The following is a 21383-nucleotide window of genomic DNA, read 5'->3' as shown; positions in this document are numbered from 1 at the left end:
TCAGCTTCATTGTACAATGAAAACAGATGACAAGAGTTTACTGCTCCAACAACCAAAAAAAAAGCAACTTGACTACGTCCTTGGAATCTGGTTTCTCTGCTTTCAAATGTGCAGTGGAACTCTTGTGCCTGCAAGGGCTGGGGGCAGTTGTTTATGTAACTCATTGGACGTCTACATAAATATGAAAAACGGGACAGGTTTCTCTATTCTCATCTGTTCTAAAGCCAGAGTTGGCTCTCAAGTTAAGAGGCGTGCAGACTGGAGAGAGATGCACAGTTTAGCTGTCTTATGCTAATTCTCTTACATAAGCTTCTCTAGGTTATGAGATTTTCTCCATTTTGTTTCCAAATGGTAGGAGGAAAAGACATGTTTTAAGAGTCACTTATCAGGGAAGAAAAATGCTTCCGAAGGTTTTAGGTTGGGAAGAACTTTTATAGATCCAAGGATGGTGGGAGATGTGAAGAAAGGACTAAAGACAGACTGGTGGAGAAATATCCTGAGGAAAGATTAAGAGCATTAGGTGGAGAGAATAGCCAAGAAAAAAGATTAACTTCCTCAGAGACAGACGACTGGTGAACATTCAAGAAGATAGGAATTTTGACATTGATAAAAAAGGATGCTGGGGAAACAGTATCTTATCAGAAAATTAGGTAGTGAGGTCATATTCTGAGAAAGAATGGGGAAAGAATGGTGGGACTGAGTCTTGGGAAGGTTGGACCAGCCCAGATGAGGAATGCAAGAGGGAACTAAACAGATGAATGAAGGGATGACCAAGCAGTCTAGGGCACCACCTGGGTAAGCTAGACTCATAATGGGGCATAAGAAGGTTGTGTCTGGAGTGGGTACTTGAAATCTCAGAGATGGGCAATTCCAAGCGATGATTATATCTAAGGTGGCACTTTGTCAGCACCAACAGAAGCCATAATAGTTGAGCAGATCAAGGAAGTGCAAGGCCAAGCTGTCAGTGCCACCTACTGGCTTACGGAAGCCAATGAGGAGCAAATCAGATACAGAGGAGAGTTCAAAATGTTCACAGTAATAACTGAATAACCCTTGCTTGACCTAGCCATGCATCATCTGTAATTACAAAGGAGACTTTGGGTGTAGGTGTGGGATAACTTGCAGAGCCATCTAAATAGCAGTTGATTTAGCAGACCAAGGTATATTTAGTCTAAAATCCTACCCTAGCATTGACTCTAATATATCATGAAGATTAAAGTGGACAGCTATCAGGAGTTGGGAGACCCAAACCACTGTCTCAGTTCCTATAGGCATGGACGCCAAGGCAAAGGAATGGTCTTTGCCTCTAGGTCTAGCAGAGTCCAGCGTATGCCCTTGTTCTTTGTTTCAGACTTTAACCTAGACTGTCCAAGAGGTCAAAGACATGTGGCCAGCATTTGCATTATATCTCTTAAAAATCGTTCTACTCAAAAATCTTTGAGAAGCCAAGAACAGGGCCTATTTAATTTCTATATCTCTAAATCTCACCTAGTACCTGGCATATAGATGTTCAGAAAATATCATGGAATGAATGAGTGAATGAATGAGTGAGTGAGCTGTGCTATGATCCTACATTTCTCTAGAATACACTTTCTTTGGGTTTATGAGCCTCTGTAACCCTCTCCCATTCCTGTTCCACTCAGCACACATCTTGTGAAAGACACATAGCTGTCATCTAACTCTGTAAACACAAATTGTTCTCATCAGCCATGTAGGCATGATCTACTTCTTCCTACTTGGTCCACCCTGGATCCTCTGCTCTTTATCTGGCTGATGCCTGGACTGATGACTGCTCCGTTGGCTGTGCCTTGCACAACAAAAGTGGAAGAGATTTCAGCAAGGGCAACAATTAAGAGGGGAATGGGGGAGTCTGAAAAAAATAAAAAAAGAAGGCTGCAGAACTATAATGCCTGTGTTGAGTGAGACAGTCGCATCTTGATGTCACCACTCCTACTAGACAGAAGCCCCAGGTTTTTTCTGCCTCAGGACTGCTGATTACCAAGAGTACACCTAGTCCATTCTAACACCTTTGCGTGATTAGTAGAAGGCGAACCTTACAGAGGCAGAGGCTGTCCAGCTCGGTGGGATGAACATGGGGGGGGGTGGATTTCCACCTCCACTTGACCATTTGAGAAGGCACCTTGCACAGTGAACAACCTGTGCCTTTACATTCTTTGCCCCCTCTTGTTCCTCACTCTTTAGGGGCTAGGACTTCTGGGAGTCACTCCTGGGCTAAGAACCACAGTCCCATTCTGAAGGTTATGTATCAGATTTCCGGTCCACACTGTACCTTGGCAACTATTAGAAGGCACAGAAGAACAGAGTCCAAGATGTGCAGCGTGTTGCCACTGTTTGTTAGATGCTTGCATTGCTCTGAGTATGTGCTTTTCCCCATTAGTTAACAAAACCGATAGAATAACTCTCTGTGAGAAGCTTTTTCTGCCATGTAAGGGCAAATTCTGGTTGCCTCTTCATTTTCACTTTTGTGGTTTAGTGCTAGCAAGTGGAAGATTTATGTAGGTAAGGTTTACCTTACCCAACTCTGCTAGTTCAGTAAAGCTATGGAAAAAGGCAGAGGGGTAGACTTCCCTACACTCCTCACCAGTCAGGTCCAAGTTTCCAGGGCTTTTTTGCAAGGCAACTACAATAAATCAGGCAGTGAACCTTGGAGTCTGCGTAACACCCCTCGATCAAACCGAGGGTCTTGCTCCCTCACTCTTCTGGCTGGATCTCAGATGAACAATGTTCAGACAGGCTTAGGGGCTGTGAAAGTTGGGGCTGATGTGGGAGGCAAGTGAAGGTTGTGACTCTACTGAAATCTGAACCTATATTTTCTGGGCACGATCAGTTTCCAAATCACACAAAGTGGCTCTTTGAAAGAGCAGACTGGCTGCTGAAGCCATGCAAGGTCTCTTCTCTCTGTGTTGTCTCCATCGCTTTGGGGCAGCCACAGAGGGAGCTGGCTGCTCTCAGACTGACAGCCCAGACAGCACTGCCATGCAGAAATGTGATAAACAACTAGATTTTGTTCCCCAGGAGAATACGTCGATGAGCACGGCCTCTGCCAGATCTGTGAAGCCTTGTGTGCCAAGTGCCGGGGGCCAACCCAGGAAGACTGCACTGGCTGCCCCAGCACAAGGTGAGTGACCTTTCTTGTATCTCCTGGGGTTGGGAGTTCATGAGATGCAGGAGGGAGAGAGGAGGTGCTTACCACCTAGAAGCACCCCTTGGGCCTACAGGAAAAAGAATCAAGCTCCTTCCCCTGACACAGAAACCTGCTGTGGTCTGGCCCAATGTCAGAGGTCTGTAGTGTCCTCCCCCTATGATGCCCCGTAACCACTGTGAGAATCGGTTCCCTGGACACTACAGGGGCTTTCTCATCAGTGAAGGTGGTGGTGGCTTTGATGCCTAGAACTCATCCCTTTCTGCACACCCATCCCTCAACCATCATCTCCATCTGCCAATAAAATATCTACCCCTATTTCTAGAGTTAGTTCAAGGGTGAACTGTTCTATGAAAGCATTTTTTACCTCTTTCCAATAGAATTAACCTCACCGTCTTTACGTTCCCCTGTGCTCTGTACAAACTTCCATAAGTGCACCTGTGACATTTTCAGACATTGACTTACAAATCTACTTGTTAGACAGTAAGCCCCTTGAAATACTCATCTTTGTACCTCCATTACCTACCACAGTGCTAAGAAAACAGTAGGCACTCAATCAGTGTTTGATAACTGAATGAATGAGGAAATAGTAAGTATCCGAATGGGATGAGCATCTTTGCTAATACATTGAGAATTTATAATGAAGAGAGTTGGGAGCCCGTTGCATTTTTAATCAACACTCCTCTGATTCTAGCACTTAATATTTGTTGGCTTCATCTTCTCTGATAAATGCGTAGGAAGCAAGGTTTCTCCCAAGACCAGTATAATGAGGCTGCTTCAGTGGCAGGTGAGTCTCTAGGATGGACGTTCCCTCTGCCTTGAACAACAGTCATTTCACCTAATTCTTTATCAGGACTGTAATACCCTGAGTAGGAACTGTGGTGTATTTGTCTCCTTATTCCCCTACAGTGATCAACACATAGTAGTAGTTCAATAAATGTACGTGTTATTGAACTTGATGAAGTGTGTAATTAATATCATGAGCTTGGTTCTCCAAATAGCTCCCTCAGAAAGAGAAAGAGAGAGAGTGAGAGGAGGGAAGGAGGAAAGGAAGGAAACACAAAAGAACAGTCTTATTAAGAATTCTTAATGCTGTGATAACATTTTCTAAGTGTCTCTTTAAGATACCTATGCCTCTTGAGTTTGCTTTAAGCCAGCTTCAAGGCATGCTATTAGATACAGACAACATTTTGAAAATAGGTCCTTTTGCTCCTCTAACTCCTCACATCAACAATCAAATGCCATCGTGTGTTTGGACATCTTTGAACCAAGGGAACTTTTTAGCATTTGTTTAATAGGGCAGCTACCATCGTCCAGTGTACATCGTGGAAGTTATGATTGTCCCAGGCTCACCAGAAGTGAGAAAAAAATTCAACTACCATCAGTGGCCATTTTTTTAAGAATCGAAGCTCATTGGTACAAGAAGATCAGAGGTACACCTCCTGTGCCACTTGAATAGTTTGGCTTTAGCAACCTGTTCTTTAGCTTTTGAAAATAGAAAAGCATGTGTATAGGTCTCAAACCAGGTGTCCTCCTGGAAATCCTATTGCTCAGGAACAATTTTCTTCTCATCTCCCTGAGCGCTCCATTTCTTTCCCCATTTCTCTTCCTTGATGTCAGTTACTTGCAAATACATCCAAGAAAGGGCACCGCATCATGGCAATGAACTAGCTGACTTTTCTTATCTGCATTTTCCAGAAAGGGGTTAGAAGATGAGGAGAAAGAAATTATTTTGAAAGATGGTGTCGTTGACTTATTTGTCCTCAAAGGGCAGCCACGTATTTTCCTTAAGGTTTTTCCAAAGTATTTCCTTGAGTGGAATCAGGTCTACTCAAGACGGTCTTGAGCACCTGCTTTATGTCCAGCTCAGAGTTAGGTGCAAATCCATGGATTTTTATAGGTGGTTCAGGAGGTCAAAGTCAAGGGCTGGTGAAGCACTCAGGGACCAGAACACTGGGAGAGCTTTAACACCCTAGGCCTGAAGCAAACCCTGTAGCCATAGAAGGGATGCCTGATAGAAACTGGAGCTGGAGGGAACATAGCCACTCCAGAATCATGGGAGGAGGAAGCCAGGTTGTGGCTCCAGTGGAATAAATACCCCAGTCTCTCTCTCCCCCCACCCTCAGATCTCCTACTGGTGTTTCCCTGTCTGAAACACCTGGATGCCAATGGGGAACACCATTTACAAGTAAGGGAAGTGAGCTTGGGGACACGGTCTCTAGTGGGCACTTCCAAGACATAGCAGGTCAGAGAATGGCAGAAAATGGATCTGGGGTGGGGGTAAGGGGTAAGGTGAGGCAAACAGAATAAACTATTGGTCACTCTGAGTTTCTTCCTATTCTTAAGCTTTTGGGGTATCTCCAGTCCTGGCACAATAAATGTCATCCCTAAAGGAGTTTTTATCTGGGAAAGGAATGTTAACCTTTAACTTAGAGGTTTTCTTCAAAACAATATGAGAGGGAAGTAAATCACTGGGGATGTAGATGAAATAAGATTGGCCATGTGTTGACAATTATTGAAGCTGAGTGATGAGTACATGGGGGGGGGTTCTGTTATGTCTTGTTTATTTTATATATGTTTAAAATTTCCATAATAAAATTTGAAAAAATAATTTAACTCTGAAGTTGTTTTAAAGGAAGTTGAAACTTGAAAAGCTTTTCTTCATCTTCTAGCTTTCCCTCTACATTTCTATAAACCTTTGGGTTTATCTAGCTCCTTCAAGATGATTAAAAAGTTGGGGAAAGCAAGTATCGTCTTTGCCACCGCTATTTAACACATCTAGCTCTGTAATGCCGTGGTCCTCACTGCATGAGCTAATTTCCCAACCCAGTCCTGAAGGAACTGCGGAGTCTATGAACTAATTAAAAGCACGTAAAAGTTTTCTGACCCACCCTCAAATGTTTTATTTGATCTGTTTCAAGAATTCAGGAAAAAAAAATCCTTTGCGGGATTTCATTCTGTTACAACGTTAACGTGCCAAGAAATTACAGTAAATGCCCGTGTGATGGCTTTAGTTAGACCAAACCAACGATCAGCGCAGAGGACCAGCTAACTCTGACTTGCAACTCTTCTTTTCCAGTTCACATCTCTCTCTCTCTCTCTCTCTCTCTCTCTCTCTCTCTCTCACACACACACACACACACACACACACACACACACACACACACACCCTGGGGCTTCTGGAAAATTTAGTGCCAATGTTGAGAACTTCACCTCTGCCCAGCTCTTCAGCACTTGGTTTTGCCACCTTCTTCCTTTCCATGAGCCTGTTGGACCTGGAATGGTTCACAGCTTATGAAAAGGCCAAGAGCGTACGTGACCTGGGAAGAGAAGGGCTTCCCCTGCAGAGATGAGCTTGCCCGAGTGTCCTAGAAATCCACAAACCGGATGATTGGTGGTCCCAGAGATGGCTTGAGTTCGCTTTAAAGAAATTTTCCATCAGCCCCATGGGGCCCAGAACAACATATCTCTTCTCCTCCACTAGGGGAGATTTGTTGTTGGTGGTAGAAATCTGTGTCACTTGAAATGGGACTTTTCTTCAAGTTCCTTAGCAATTGTTCTTGAGCGGGATGGGGAGATTGCAAGAGATGATGTAATTCGGTGCCTTCACTCAAGCACGACTGTTGTCCTTATCGTTCGATCTTTATAAAGAATCACGTTCTTACAAAAACTGGGTATGTCACCTGTGCTTTCTTCAGGGTAGAGACAGAGGGAGGTGGTTTGAAGCACAATTATTTGCTTGGTACTTTCTTAAAATAAGCTCTCAAGTAAGAAAGACGGCCCCTTCCCTACATAAACATGGCAGCGCTACACCATCTGCTTCACCTCCGTACCCACCCAAGTTCGCGAAGGGTTTTAAATGGTTCCAACCATTGACAGTATTAGATCACCTCTCTCAAGAGAAATAATTGCCCCAAACCAATCTGTCATCTCTTCCTATAAAGAACAAAATGATGATGGACTTTCCATCTCTTTTTCAACTTAATTTAGCAAGAAAATGAACCTTCACAAATAAACATGCCCCATTCTCGTTTTCAGTGGAGAACAGAGTAGTTCACTTGTTTAAAAACCTCAGAAAGCTCTTACATAGTTTTTTCTTAAAGGGAGGTTTTTGTTTTGTTTCCGTTTTTTTAACTAGCCACAACCAAATTATTCCTTGACAAACCTTCTAGCTAAAAAACCAGGGTGGGACCAGGATATTCCCAGCTGGCATTAGTGCCATCAGCTAAAAGTCTGGAGCACAGTCTTCTCATTACGGGTCATGGTGCAGGAGATCTGTTTTGACTTGGACAACCAGCTGTGTGTGCATGTCTGTTTAGGGCTGGGATTCCACACTCTGCAGCAGGCCAAAAGGATTGTTGACTCCAGTGACGCTGGGTATGGTGACCAGAGCCTGAGGGGCTGAGGATCCAAGAACGAGGTGTCCTTCTTGTATGCTTGGCCTTAATCCCATTCTGTTTCCAAACAGATGCAAATGACACAGACTTTCAGGGACGAGATGGAAGACTGCAACTGCAGCAACACATGTTCAAGATGCTTTGTCCCCACCCCAATTTCCTCCAAACCTGGTATTGAAATGCCAATCCTCCATTTAGGGCTGATTCTGGCTATAGAAACAGAGGGATTTAGACAAATTAAATACCACCCCAGGAATGAGTTGCTCAAGACCTACACCTGGCCTTTTGTGTGACATCCAGACTGGGGAGAGAGAGAGAGAGAAAGCCTAGCTTTGTTTGCAGGCCCTCAGTTCTCCCAGATCTGGATGCCACCATCACACCCTTGGAGACATCACACCCTCACGACTGACACAGTAACTACTGCTGTAAGGGAGCTCTCTGAGATGCCAGTTTGGCACCACCTGTATTACTTAGGTAGGAATCATTTAACAAATTCCATAGTAGCCCAGACTACCACTGAGAAGCTCTCCAAGTATGCTCTCTAGACCAGCACCATGAACATCATCTAGGAACTTGTGAAAAATACAGAATCTCGGCTCTCTCCCCACAGCAACTCTGGGGGTGGAGCTCCCCATCTCACTTCATCCATTGACATGACCCATCTGACTCTTGCACTTAGACATTGTGGATTTTCTTCTGAGGAAAATTCTTGGACAGAATTTACTTCATCCCATTTGCTCTTGGGATTTCTTCCAAGGGAAAGAAGAAGCGAAACTTTGAAAACATTAACCATCACATTATGGTGTGTGTGTATATATATATATATATATATATATATATATTATAAAACCAAAGGTTTTAGAAGCCCGCATGCTAACTTATCTGCAGTGCCCTTGTAGGTGATGGCAAACATGGTCAGAAAATAGAGACTGTGGTACCCTATACATCAGGAAATACTTGCAAAAATGACACAGTTCAACTATATATAGAATAGATACCTAATAAGAACCTACTGAATAGCACAGGGAACTCTATTCAATACTCTGTAATCACCTGTATGGGAATAGAATTTTTAAAAGAGTGGATATGTGTGTATGTATAACTGACTCACTTTGCTGTACAGCAGAAACGAATACAACATTGTAAATCAACTATACTCCAATGAAAAAATTAATTTTAAAAAAGGAATCAGAATTCATGGATTACTTGCCATGTGTGTAGGTCAAGTTTATAAGTAGCACCTAAACTACAGGATGGTGCTTCTTTGGGAGCCCTTGGACTTGACATTCCCATTGCAAAGTGTGGGCATGCTGATAACTAAAGAAAGAATATTTACTCCAAGGCCTCTGGATTCAAAAACCCATCTAGTGTCTTCAAAGTTCAAAGACCTCCATCTGAGTGTTGGCTGGGTTTGGCTGGAGCCTACAGTGTGGGTTTAATCCCTGGGGTACTGATTAATTTGTTTGAAACCAGAATCAAGATTACATCTCCAGCCAGTTCCCGGCATGCCTACTGTTGGGTCCAAATCTCTGGCCAAGGATGGGTACATGACCAATATTCCCCATGTTCTAAGACGATCAGTCCCAGGCATCACCCTTGTTTCTCGATCAATGAAACCAAGAATGTGCAGCGAAACACAAACACCACATGTTCTAGTACTTAACACAATTCCATAAAGTCACCCTTACAAACTCTAAAAGTCTGGTTTCTTCTAGGATTTTTGATGATGGTCGCTGCGTTTTGAACTGTCCCTCGGGCAAATTTGAATTTAAGAACCAATGCCATCCATGCCACTCCACCTGCCAGGAATGCCAAGGAGATGAGCCCTCCAACTGCACCTCCTGTGGAGTAGGTGAGGGAGTCTGCTTGCTTCTTCCTGCTGCAAACCTGCTCGCCCACTGGACATTATTTGGTTTGACTAAAAAGCTTCGTCTCTGGGGACAAGGGGGTGAGATTAGACAGCTGTCTGTTCATTAAAGAGTATGTACAACCTTGAAGTTTCTGCCTGCTGTCAGGACACAAGTTCAAATTGTTGGAGACATAGACCCGCTGCCCCTGAGGAGATGAGAGAGAAACTAAGAGATGTCTTTCCAGAGAAGAGGAAAGAAAGGGCATGCAAACACGATGACAGACATGAGCTAGACAAAACTAAGACTCATTGGGGTGAAAGTGAAAAGCTAGGAAATTAAGGCAGACATATTTGGTCTTTAAGAGAAATAGCGTAATAGAGGTTGGGTCAGGGTCTCCTCAGCCCTGAGCTATGCCATTTAGAAGTTGTCAGAGCCCTGTGGGAACAGAGTAATCTTTTCCAAACACAAATATGACCTTTTCTGTCCCAGCCTTAGCAATGCTAAAGTTTCTGCTGTCATTAAATTATACTCCATGATCTCTCAAGTCCTCTGTAGTTTGACCCTTGACTCCTCTCCAGTCTCCCTACATATGTTGGCCCCCACTTTGACTTCATGGGGGACTAATTCATATCTTATTTGACCTACAGAACACTTTAAAATTTGAGCCAAATTGGGAAATTTCAAATAAAAACCTGGGTTTTTGGTTTCTCTTGAAAACTTGGAAGATCTGGCAACACTGCTCCATATGGCCCCCAAATGGTTGACTGGAAACCATCGGGGCTGCTCTCCATTTCATCACAATCCCCACCCCTCCCAGCTGTCTCACTAATCTTGAGGCTCTCTGTTGCCACCATCATGACATTTACACGTTTTTTCTAATAGGAGAGAATTATTTAGCTTCGTTCTTGCTTGTAATAAAACCAAGAAAAATGAAGAATAAATGAAGAGCATCTGCAGAAAAATGAGAGATACACATTTCTTTGTATAAATTAAAATGATTTCTTTGTGTTTCATATGTAAACAAAGTATATCTGTCAAATTTTACCTCTAGCCTGCTTATTCTGTTCCCTTTCTCATCTGTAAGATGGTGATCATGGCTGCCTTCTTCTAGGATTATTATGAAAATGAAATGAGATAAATAATAAAGCACTTAGAATGGGGTGGGGTGCATAGGAAGTACTCAATAAATATTAGCAATTATTATTATTATCACTACTATTACTACTGTTACTGTTTGTACCTGCTTGCTCCTGCGAGCATTTCAGTCTCTCTAGCTTTTCAGACTTCACTTGAGATGTTCCGCAGCCACTGTCTACCTGATCTCTTTCTATTCATCCTTTAGGCCTCCATTTCAATGTCATTTCCTCAGTGAGGGCTGCCCTAACCTTCTTGTCTAGGCTAAGCCCCCTTCATGTGAGCACCCTTGGAGCCCAGCACTTCCCATTCACAGGCCTCCTCACCCTCGCTATCTACCTTGTCCGTCAGACTCTGTGCCCTGTAAGAGCAGTCAATGGTGTCTACCTGTTTTCTGCCGTATTTCAAGCACGGCACAGAATCTGGCATATAGAAGGCACACAGTAAATAGATGGATGAATGTATGGTTCAGTAGAAACAATATCGATCAGAAAACCTGGATTCTAGTCTCGGCTTTGTCACTAATAAACTAGAAGACACTAACCCAATCACCTCACCTCTTTAAGTCTCTCCATGTTTGTAAAAAGGAGGAGAATGGACAAGATGGCATCTAAATTCCCTTTCACATTTAAAACACACTAAATCTTCATATATATACACAACTAAGGAGTAGCTTAAACGCTAAACAAGTATCTAAAACGTTAGATATCTAGCCAAGTATCTAGCCATCCTATGGCTACTTGGACCAATCCACACATAAAATGCCCTGACATTTCTTCTGTGTTTTCTATTTCAAAGTCTGTGTTTAACCTGTTCTCTTAACAAAATGTATTGTGGTGCCAAGGAGGAGAGGAGGTAGGGGAGGGAAGGACTGGGAGTTTGGGATTAGCAGATGCAAACTATTATATGGGATGGATGAACAACAGTGTCCTACTACATAGCCCAGGGAACCATATTCAATATCCTGTGATGAACCATAATGGAAAAGAATATGAAATATACGTATATATATGTAGAGCTGAGTTACTTCTCTGTATAGCAGAAAAAAAGCACAGCTATTTTTTTTACATTTGTTAATATCACCACTGATCTCATCAGAAAAGTCTGAGGATTGGGGAGCTGTCAAGCTCACAAGCACATGCGATAAACACAACATTTAAATCAACTATACATCGATAATTTTAAAAAATGTATTGTGTCCCTCCCACGTATAAGTTACTCTACGTAAGTACCATGGAAAATGCAGTAAATAATAACATGATACTCACTTTCAAGGAGTTTTACGATCTAACAGAGGGGTGTGTCCTCATGTATTATAAAACAGGAAGATATTAGATAGAGACTGAATGAATGGTAGCAACCCTACTACAGGTCACTACTTTCAGCTGTAGTGAGAACAGGAGGCGTCCTGAAGAGGGAAATGTTAAGCGGGCTCTGATTAGCAGGGTTTTCTGCCTGTTAAGACTGTACTATCCCAAGTGCACATATTAGTGCAGCTAATCCGTGAGGCAGTGCTGTAGAAGACAGATGATGGAATGGATGCAGTTCTATATCAATAAGCTTTATTCAAAGGCTGAAATTCCTCTGGCTAGGGAGTCCCACCTACACACATAAGCCTGTCCCATCTCTTTGTAGAAATTTCACCCCTTGCTTAATTGTAACTTTGTTAATGTTAGGTCTGAATCCTTTTGGAAAGGCAGATCTCCAGCTCTATTGGTGAAAATTCACTCTAAACTCTCTTCCAGGTTTATCCTCTACCAAACAGCCCGAAACTAACTTCTACCAATCATACAACAGCTTCAGTAAGCAAAATGTTGGAGTAAACTTCATAAAGTTTATTTTCACAGTCCCTCAGCCTTTCTTTCATCCTTTCCAGCAATCCTGTTCCCTTCCTGTCTTTCAACCCTCAACCTTCCTTTCCTCCGGCAGACATCCAATGCCTTCACGTTGGTCCACCTTCTCTTCTAACAAAATCGGTTGCCAAGAAATACTCTGGAAGCAGTTAATTACTCCTCAGTATAAATGAAAGCCAATCTGAACCTCTTTTGGAGTTCCTTGATTTTTAACTCTTGTCTCCTATTACCGCATGAACGGCTTTGTCACATAACAAAAATATCAGCACTTCTACTACAAGAACCGGCCTCTGCCCCCCTATCACTACATGAACTTAATTTCTGAGACTCTGGGCAAGTAGCCAAAAATATATGCATGATATTCGAATCGCTGAGGTGTCCAAATAATCATCCAAAGCTAAGTGAGCTGCCGTGCTATCAAGCTAGTAGAAATATCAAATCTCGGCATAATCCTGAACCAATCACGTGGGGAAAGCTGGCCATTGTTAAGGCACCTAAGTGACTTCCTTTTTCATGGTCCATGTATTTTAAACAAGACCCTTTACATCTCTGTCCTTTAAACCCAAATTATAATACCCAGAGGGGTCCAAATAGCAAAGCCATATCTGAACAATAAAAATGGAATTGGGGCTTCCCTGGTGGCGCAGTGGTTGAGAGTCCGCCTGCCGATTAAAAAAAAAAAAAAAAAAAGGAATTGGAGGGACTTCCCTGGTGGTGCAGTGGGTAAGACTCCACACTCCCAATGCAGGGGGCCTGGGTTTGAGCCCTGCCCAGGGAACTAGGTCCCACATGCATGTGCAACTAAGAGTTCGCATGCCACAACTAAGGAGGCCCCGTGCCGCAACTAAGGAGCCGGCAAGCTGCAACTAAGACCTGGTGCAACCAAATAAATAATAAAATGGAATTGGAGAACATTTCCTCTAATATCTGAACCCATCATCATTCATTTTTAAGATAGTTGATCCAGGGACTTCCCTGGTGGTGCAGGGGTTAAGAATCCACCTGCCAATGCGGGGGATACTGGTTTGATCACAGGTCTGGGAAGATCCCACATGCCATGGAGCAACTAAGCCCATGTGCCATAACTACTGAGCCTGTGCTCTAGAGCCCGTGAGCCACAACTACTGAAGCCTGCATGCCACAACTACTGAAGCCCACACGTCTAGAGCCCATGCTCTGCAACGAGAAGCCACCACAATGAGAAGCCTGCGCACCGCAACAAAGAGTAGCCCCCACTCGCCACAACTAGAGAAAGCCTGCACGCAGTGCTCCGCGGCATGTGGGATCCTCCTGGACTGGGTCACGAACCCGTGTCCCCTGCACCGGCAGGCGGACTCTCAACCACTGAGCCACCAGGGAAGCCAAAAAATAAATAAATTTAAATAAATAAATTTTTAAAAAAAGATTGTTGATCCAGTTGGATATGTTGGAAAAATAGGAATATTGACAAACATGAATTCGCTCACTCATTCAACAAATATATATTTAGAACTCACCATATGCCAAGCTTCCCTTAAGCCTCTGGATCTTGATTTGACATCATGTGAAGGTGTAGGGAATGTACAGCAACAGCTGGATGGAGGAGAGGGTTAGCTTTTCACTGCTCTCCCTAACATATTCCTACCTACATGTGAGAAGGTTGGCACTTTGTAAAACAGAATCTTTTCTCAATGAGTCATGGTAGAAATGAGAAGAACAAAACTTGGAAAGTTGACCTTTTTGTGGTCTCCTGAGATTCGAGGTTCCACCAGATTGGGGTTTTGTGCTCCACAACCTCAATCTATAGCTGTAGAATCACCAAATGCATATTACATCCTCCCAAACACTCTTCTTCGCTAGGAGGATAATGTTCTTCCAGGTCTAACTTGGAGACTGCAAACACTTTTTTCTACCACCTCTTTGGACATTTTCTTTATTTTCTTTGTCCCATGGGAACCAGCAGACTTCTGGCATGAAATCACCATCAGTAAAAAGGGAGCTTCAGAATCCATAATCCAAGGGTGTGATTTTTAAATTGTATTTGAAATAGGGCTTTAATCAAATAAGAACATTAGGTTAAAACCTTTGAAAATGCCTAGTTTACAGGTAATAAACTGTCGAATGTGAGCAATTTCATGTGGTTCAATCTAATATTCAATATTATACTGACTTTCAGATTTTGCACTTGTAACATGGGGTCAGTGCTATCTTTACAAATTCAGCAGCCTTGAAATTTAAAAAAAAGATTTATTATTTTTTTATTTTATTTATTTTTGGCTGCATTGGGTCTTAGTTGTGGCACAGAGGCTCTTCATTGTGGCGCACGGGCTTCTCTCTAGTTGTGGCCTGCAGGTTTTCTCTTCTTTAGTTGTGGCATGAGGGCTCCAGGGTGTGTGGGCTCTGTAGTTGTGGCGCATGGGTTTCAGAGTGGATGGGCTCCGTAGTTTGCAGCACGCAGGCTCTCTAGTTGAGGCATGCAAGCTCAGTAGTTGTGGCACATGGGCTTAGTTGCCCCGCGGCATGTGGGATCTTAGTTCCCTGACCAGGGATCGAACCCATGTCCCCTGCATTGGAAGGCAGACTCTTTACCACTGGACTACCAGGGAAGTCCCAACAGCCTTGCATCTTGAAGGTCAATGGTTCTGGGTCTTCGTGTGGTAGATCACATTATGAGTGAATTCTAGACCCAGTTATTTTAGGTAATGCAGATATTTTCAGAGCCAGGGGCATGTGGGAGACCTGATTCAGAGAAGATGGATGCCCTGGGCACACTTAGCACAAGCAAAAACTCCAGGGGGTGGGAGGTAGGAGGCCTCTAGGTGCATCTACATTAATCTTATGTGTTTAAGTGTATGATTAGAACTGATGAGAATCCTTTTGCATTGATTACGATAGCTTGGAATTGATTAGAATTTTCCATTCCCTCCAGGGGCAACATTGGGTCTTCTGCAGGAGCAGATTCCCACAGTCTCATACTGGGAGCACTGCTGATTCTTTCCTTGTAGAGTCCAATGTTGACAGCCGCTCAGAACTTCCAGGAATTCATATAAAGGAGTCAAAGAGGCATGTTTGGTTGAGTGCTTCAATAGACTGTCAATACAGGATTGGTAGCTGTGCAAAAAGTCAGTCCTTATACAGTTAACACAAGTGTGTGATTTTGATAACAGAATTCAAAATCATTCTAAAAGATTGCACTATCATAGAAATGCATCTATCATCAAGCATTTGTTATTCTTATGGGATCTCTATAGTCCCCAACTCTTTGAGCGTCTACAAACACTGGAAGGAGCCCAAGGAAGTCTTCAACTACAAGTTCAAAGATACTGCATTTTCTATTCAACCATTCTTATCTTTCTGGTCTACCGGGAGCAAAAGCAGTTGGTCATATCTTAATAAAGTGACTTCAGTTATATTACCTTCATGGTTAATTTTGTACATTTTCCTTCTTTTAATTTTGCTCATTTCTATCTGTTTAGATAAGCATGGCCGAGAGCGGTTCCTGTACTGGGGAGAGTGCCGGGAGAACTGCCCCACAGGCCACTACCCTGATGAGGGCCACACCTGCCAGCCTTGCCCGGACAACTGTGAGCTTTGCCACAGCTCACACGTCTGCACACGATGTGGGCGTGGCTACTTCCTGGTGCCCTCCAACCGTACCTGCCGGAAGTTAGAGTGTGGACAAGGTAAGGCTGCTTCATCACTTATATACCCAACTACGTTCCCAGAAACTGAACTTACTTCTTTAATAAGTAAAACCTACCAACTTGATTTCAAAACTAGTTGCATGGCATACAGTCCAACTTTGTTCTATTTGTACCCAATCAAACTAATCTAATCTATTAAATTAATAGAAGGAGATAAAATGTGGGTGACACATATATCCTCAATCATGGTTGTGGGTTTCATAATTACTCTACGATTTGCTTGAAAATAAGCTACACGCCAACATATTTTTATAGCAACTAATGGGTCTCCATTCAGTGAAAATGAAATTGTGCTTTTTACTTCTCTTATTGTATAGGTGAAGTCCAAGACCCAGACTACGAAGAATGCATGCCTTGTGAAGAAGGGTGTCTGGGATGCAGTTTAGGTACGTCATCTCCCTTTTTCCTTAGAGTTGAAATAACTGTGTCCTTCTTCACACATCCGCATCCTGTCATTCCTTCAACAGGGACTCTTGTCATTGTTGTCATCATCACTGTCACCATCAGTATCCATTAAGTAGGCTCACTTCCACGCAAACAGGGTCACAGTGAGAGATGCTCCCTTTTGAGGCAATGGATGGGTCACCAGTCTTCGCAAAACTCAAGTTTAGGAAAGGACAGGTATCTTTTCCTCTGGTTGTTAGCTAGCTGGCAGGTGATACCTACAGCAACCACAGTTCAGGGTGCCTGGGATTCGGCCTCTGCTTAGCCTCTCAAGGTGACGATTTTGAAATGAGTAATGGTGGGAGAGAAATAAACTCAAGCAAAGAAATACACAATTACTCTAACTCACTCCGTATATGAAACACAAAAGCTTTTCAGAAGTTTGGGAATTTTCCTTCGCAAAAATGATTCTACTGCTTGGAGCCCAAGAAAATCTTTTGAGAGGAAAGCAACATGGAGTCAGTAGAGTTTAAAATCCCCATCATACAATGCAAAGCACTTGCCAGTCTTCCGTATAATTCTCTAGTTCAAATTAATTGCCTTCTCCTTTCTCCCCATGCACGCCTGGTTCTCCTGCGGAACAGGGTGTATCACACAGCACCATTGGATTGGATGTAAAATGAAAAATCGGGAGGCCACCAAACTCCAAGAGTGTATCTTAATGTAAATTTAGGCAAGATATTGACATAATTGGCACTTGGTCTTATGGATCTTTGAAAGGAAACACAACCTAAATTAAAGATGGATGGGATAATCTCTCGTCATAGAGTTTCCATGAAACCCTGTGACTGGCTGACTCATGCTTCTAAAACTTCAGTGTACACACACATTACAAGGGGGATTTGCTAAAATGCGGATTCTAATTTAGGAGTCTAGAGTGGGGCCTAAGAATTTGCACTTCTAACAAGTTGCCAGTGAAGCCCATGCTTCATAAAGCACTCATGAAGTTGCAGGGGGTTAGACTGTGCCAGGATTAAGTAGACTTTTCATTGGCCTTACCTAATAGATTCCCTTAATTCTTAAATATTATACATGAGTTATAATTTATCTGACGGCCATCACCATCTCTGTCTGCCTTCAATGGAAAGATGTATTATCTATAATATATGTAACTACAAAACAGAGTTTTGAGGAACTGGAATACCATTCCCCCATTACCTTCCGCTATACAATGGAGCATATATGATTGGAAAATAAAATATAATAATAACTCCCACTTAAGAAGGGGGTAGCACTTACAGTCAGAGATTTAAGGATAAAATACTAATTTTCTGGGAAACAAAAATAGATCTAAACTAAGTAATAAAAGTATTAAAATCTAAAAGATGAGTAAATCCCAGTGTTTCTTGTGAAGAGATGGGACGTAATCTTTCTTACAGGGAGCAATGATAAATGTTTCTGACTACCTTGATTTCACTTTTTTGTCCATTTCGGACCACATTTGCCCATTGGTTTGCCCATTTTCCCTGCTAAATTTTGTGGTCTCTTTTTATACCTTTGCTGTCGTGTGTTATGTGTCCATGCTAACATCTTTCTGCATCATGGAGGGGGGTGTGTGTGTGTGTATGTGTCTGTCTGTAAAATCTCAAACGTATGATTTTGGCTCTCAGGTTTAAAGAGGTGGATGAATGTGTGTGGATCAGTGAGAACCTTGGCATGGGGGTGGGAACAGTAACAACCATGATCTGTATTGTACCCACCCTTCTCTTAGCTGATTCAGCTAAAGATGAGACTGAGATGTCTCCCCTGGATGATGAATTCCATAGCAGACCCCAGCAATCTGGGGACTCAAAATCCAAAAGAACTCAAAATCCAAAAGAATCAGTTTTCCAAAAAAGCAGTAAATTAGAAAGTTTGAGTCACTTTACAAAATGCTATTAAAATACTTCATTCCCTCCTTTAAGAGACTTCAGTTGTCTACTATGTGCAGAGTGCTGGCCTTGGCAGTGGGAATTCAAAGGTGATATGACTGTGATTCTGCTGTGAGGCCCTCTCTGGCTGCTATACGTGACACACCTGGAACCAAATCTTTTGCAAGTCAAGCTGCCAGACTAGAGAGATGTATACAGTGTAGTAGGATTGCAGGAGAGGGTGACATAGAACGTTCTGCTAATTTCTAATTTGAAATTTGAAATTTTCTCTTAATTTATTAACTCTCTATATGTTGAACCTTGTTTATTTTTGTATTGCCTTAGCTGAAATCAATTATCATCTTATCTCTGAAGCTTCTGTTACTCTTTCCAATAGAATTAACTCTTTTTGCTTGTTTCCCCTGGTTTGTAGGCCAATGATAATACTTTTTACTGCTGATTTGTGTAATATTTGGTGTGTACACATCTTTCTGCCTAGAGAGTAAACTACTTCAGAACAAACTCTGTGACATATACACTGCTCCCACAAAAACTAGCAGCATGTCTAGGGTATAATAAAAGCACAATAAATGTGTAAACGTTTGTTGAATTGAATTTGAGCGTTGCCCAAATTCAAAGCAGAGACGCATGGCTCAGGACACACATGGATTTAGATACGTTTTCTCTAGTCAGACTGTGTCTATGGGCCTTTTATCAGGCTGAAAACAAACGGATAGCATTTTACATAATATCATTTTATTCTAAGAGGATTTGATGCCAAATTCTTTGTCTTTGTAACCAATATCTTAAATGGAAATTTCAACTAAGATAAATCTAAGTGTTCTAAATTATATTTCTTCATTAATTGAGAGGATAAGCAAATAGAATCATTTTTACACTTGACACTTGACTATAACCTAAGATTTGGGGCCCATACCTACATCAGCATTGACTTAATGACTGATTTTAATCAAATTGCATAAGATCTCTTTACTTCCTTACCATATCGATAAAATAGAGAGATTAATGTGCCTTTATCTTGGCTCAGAAATGGGTGATGAAAACTGATTAATATTTGCATACTTACTAAAACAGCAATAGTCCCTACTCTTGGGGGAAAATATACACAAATTTGAAAAATTTTAAGTTACTGAAAGAAAAAAAAAACATTTAAATTAAATGTCACACTGGTCAGAAAGGCCATCATCAAAAAATCTAGAAACAGTAAATGCTGGAGAGGGTGTGGAGCAAAGCGAACCCTCTTGCACTGTTGGTGGGAATGTAAATTGATACAGCCACTATGGAGAACAGTATGGAGGTTCCTTAAAAAACTAAAAATAGAGCTACCATATGACCCAGCAATCCCACTACTGGGCATATACCCTGAGAAAACCATCATTCAAAAAGAGTCATGTACCAAAATGTTCATTGCAGCTCTATTTACAATAGCCAGGACATGGAAGCAACCTAAGTGTCCATCAACAGATGAATGGATAAAGAAGATGTGGCACATGTATACAATGGAATATTACTCAACCATAAAAAGAAATGAAATTGAGTTATTTGTAGTGAGTTGGATGGACCTAGAGTCTGTCATACAGAGTGAAGTCAGAAAGAGAAAAACAAATATCGTACGCTAACACATATATATGGAATCTAAAACAAAAAGCAAACAAACAAAAAAAGGTCACGAAGAACCTAGGGGCAAGATGGGAATAAAGACACAGACCTACTAGACAATGGACTTGAGGCTACGGGGAGGGGGAAGGGTAAGCTGGGGTGAAGTGAGAGAGTGGCATGGACATATATACACTACCAAACGTAAAATAGATAGCTAGTGGGAAGCAGCCGCATAGCACAGGGAGATCAGCTCAGTGCTTTGTGACTGCCTGGAGGGGTGGCATAGGGAGGGTGGGAGGGAGGGAGACGCAAGAGGGAAGAGATATGGGGACATATGTATATGTATAACTGATTCACTTTGTTATAAAGCAGAAACTAACACACCATTGTAAAGCAATTATACTCCAATAAAGATGTTAAAAAATAAATTAATTAATATAAATAAATTAATTAAGTGACAGTTAAGGGGATAAATATATGTACCAAGTGAATTTAGCAAAGGGAGGAAGCCCTGGGCACTGAAGTGATTAAGGAAGGCTTCCAAGAAAATGCGACTTGAGATGAGCCTTAGAGTTTCCATGGAATTTAGACAGATAAGCGAGCAGGGCTGCACTCTGGAGGGGCTTTTGACCTAGACAATCGCAGAAAAAAAGGTTTGGAGGGAAGGATTTCTGCCATGGATTTTAGGACACTAATTTTGCAGAAGGAATATAATACTGCAAAGACAAGGGAATAGGCAATCACTTTAGAGTGATTGAAAATCATAACTTGAATTCTGGACTCATGAGTTTGTGCCTAAAAGGGAATAACTGAAGGTTATTATAGAAAAAAAAAGAGAATTTTTTGAAGAGGTGTTTTAAAAAGATTAATGCTGTAACTCCAATAACTGTGTTGAGGGTAGTTGAAAGGGATGAAGTTGCAGGCAGAGAAACCAGCTCGATGACTATTTCAGAATTCTGGGTCTGAAGTAACAGGAGCCTGATCTAAGGTAAGAGTCAGGAAGTTATGAAGAAAGAGATAGGTTTTAAAAATCACATGAAATGGACTTCCCTGGTGGCTCAGTGGTTAAGAATCTGCCTGCCAATGCAGGGAACACGGGTTCAAGCCGTGGTCCAGGAAGACTCCACATGCCGCAGAGCAACTAAGCCCATGCACCACAACTACCGAGCCTGCGCTCTAGAGCCACAACTACTAAAGCCCTCACACCTAGAGCCCATGCTCCGCAACAAGAGAAGCCACCGCAGCGTCCAAAAAAAAAAAAAAAAAGAATTCAAAAAATCACATGAAACAAATGACCGTATGCATAAGAAAAGATGTTTAACTTTGTTCGTTACATGGGAAATACAAATTAAAACAACCATAACAAAAAAAAAAAAAAAAAAAAAAAAA

The 21383-nt window shown here is 42.0% G+C and overlaps 1 protein-coding gene across 1 annotated transcript in view; it reads left to right on the top strand.

Annotated features, from left to right (window-relative positions):
• The window catches only part of PCSK5 (proprotein convertase subtilisin/kexin type 5), a 442496-nt gene that overhangs the window by 341086 nt on the left and 80027 nt on the right, over positions 1 to 21383 (top strand). Inside the window, exons 21-24 of the mRNA XM_024738976.1 lie at positions 3037 to 3139; positions 9276 to 9412; positions 15853 to 16059; positions 16398 to 16466. Coding sequence (XP_024594744.1) covers positions 3037 to 3139; positions 9276 to 9412; positions 15853 to 16059; positions 16398 to 16466 — 516 coding nt within the window. The remainder of the gene's footprint in view (positions 1 to 3036; positions 3140 to 9275; positions 9413 to 15852; positions 16060 to 16397; positions 16467 to 21383) is intronic.

Source organism: Neophocaena asiaeorientalis, unplaced genomic scaffold, assembly GCF_003031525.2.
Source record: "Neophocaena asiaeorientalis asiaeorientalis breed wild unplaced genomic scaffold, Neophocaena_asiaeorientalis_V1.1 scaffold249, whole genome shotgun sequence".
Taxonomy (NCBI): domain Eukaryota; kingdom Metazoa; phylum Chordata; class Mammalia; order Artiodactyla; family Phocoenidae; genus Neophocaena; species Neophocaena asiaeorientalis.
This window is presented reverse-complemented; position numbering and strand designations above follow the sequence as displayed.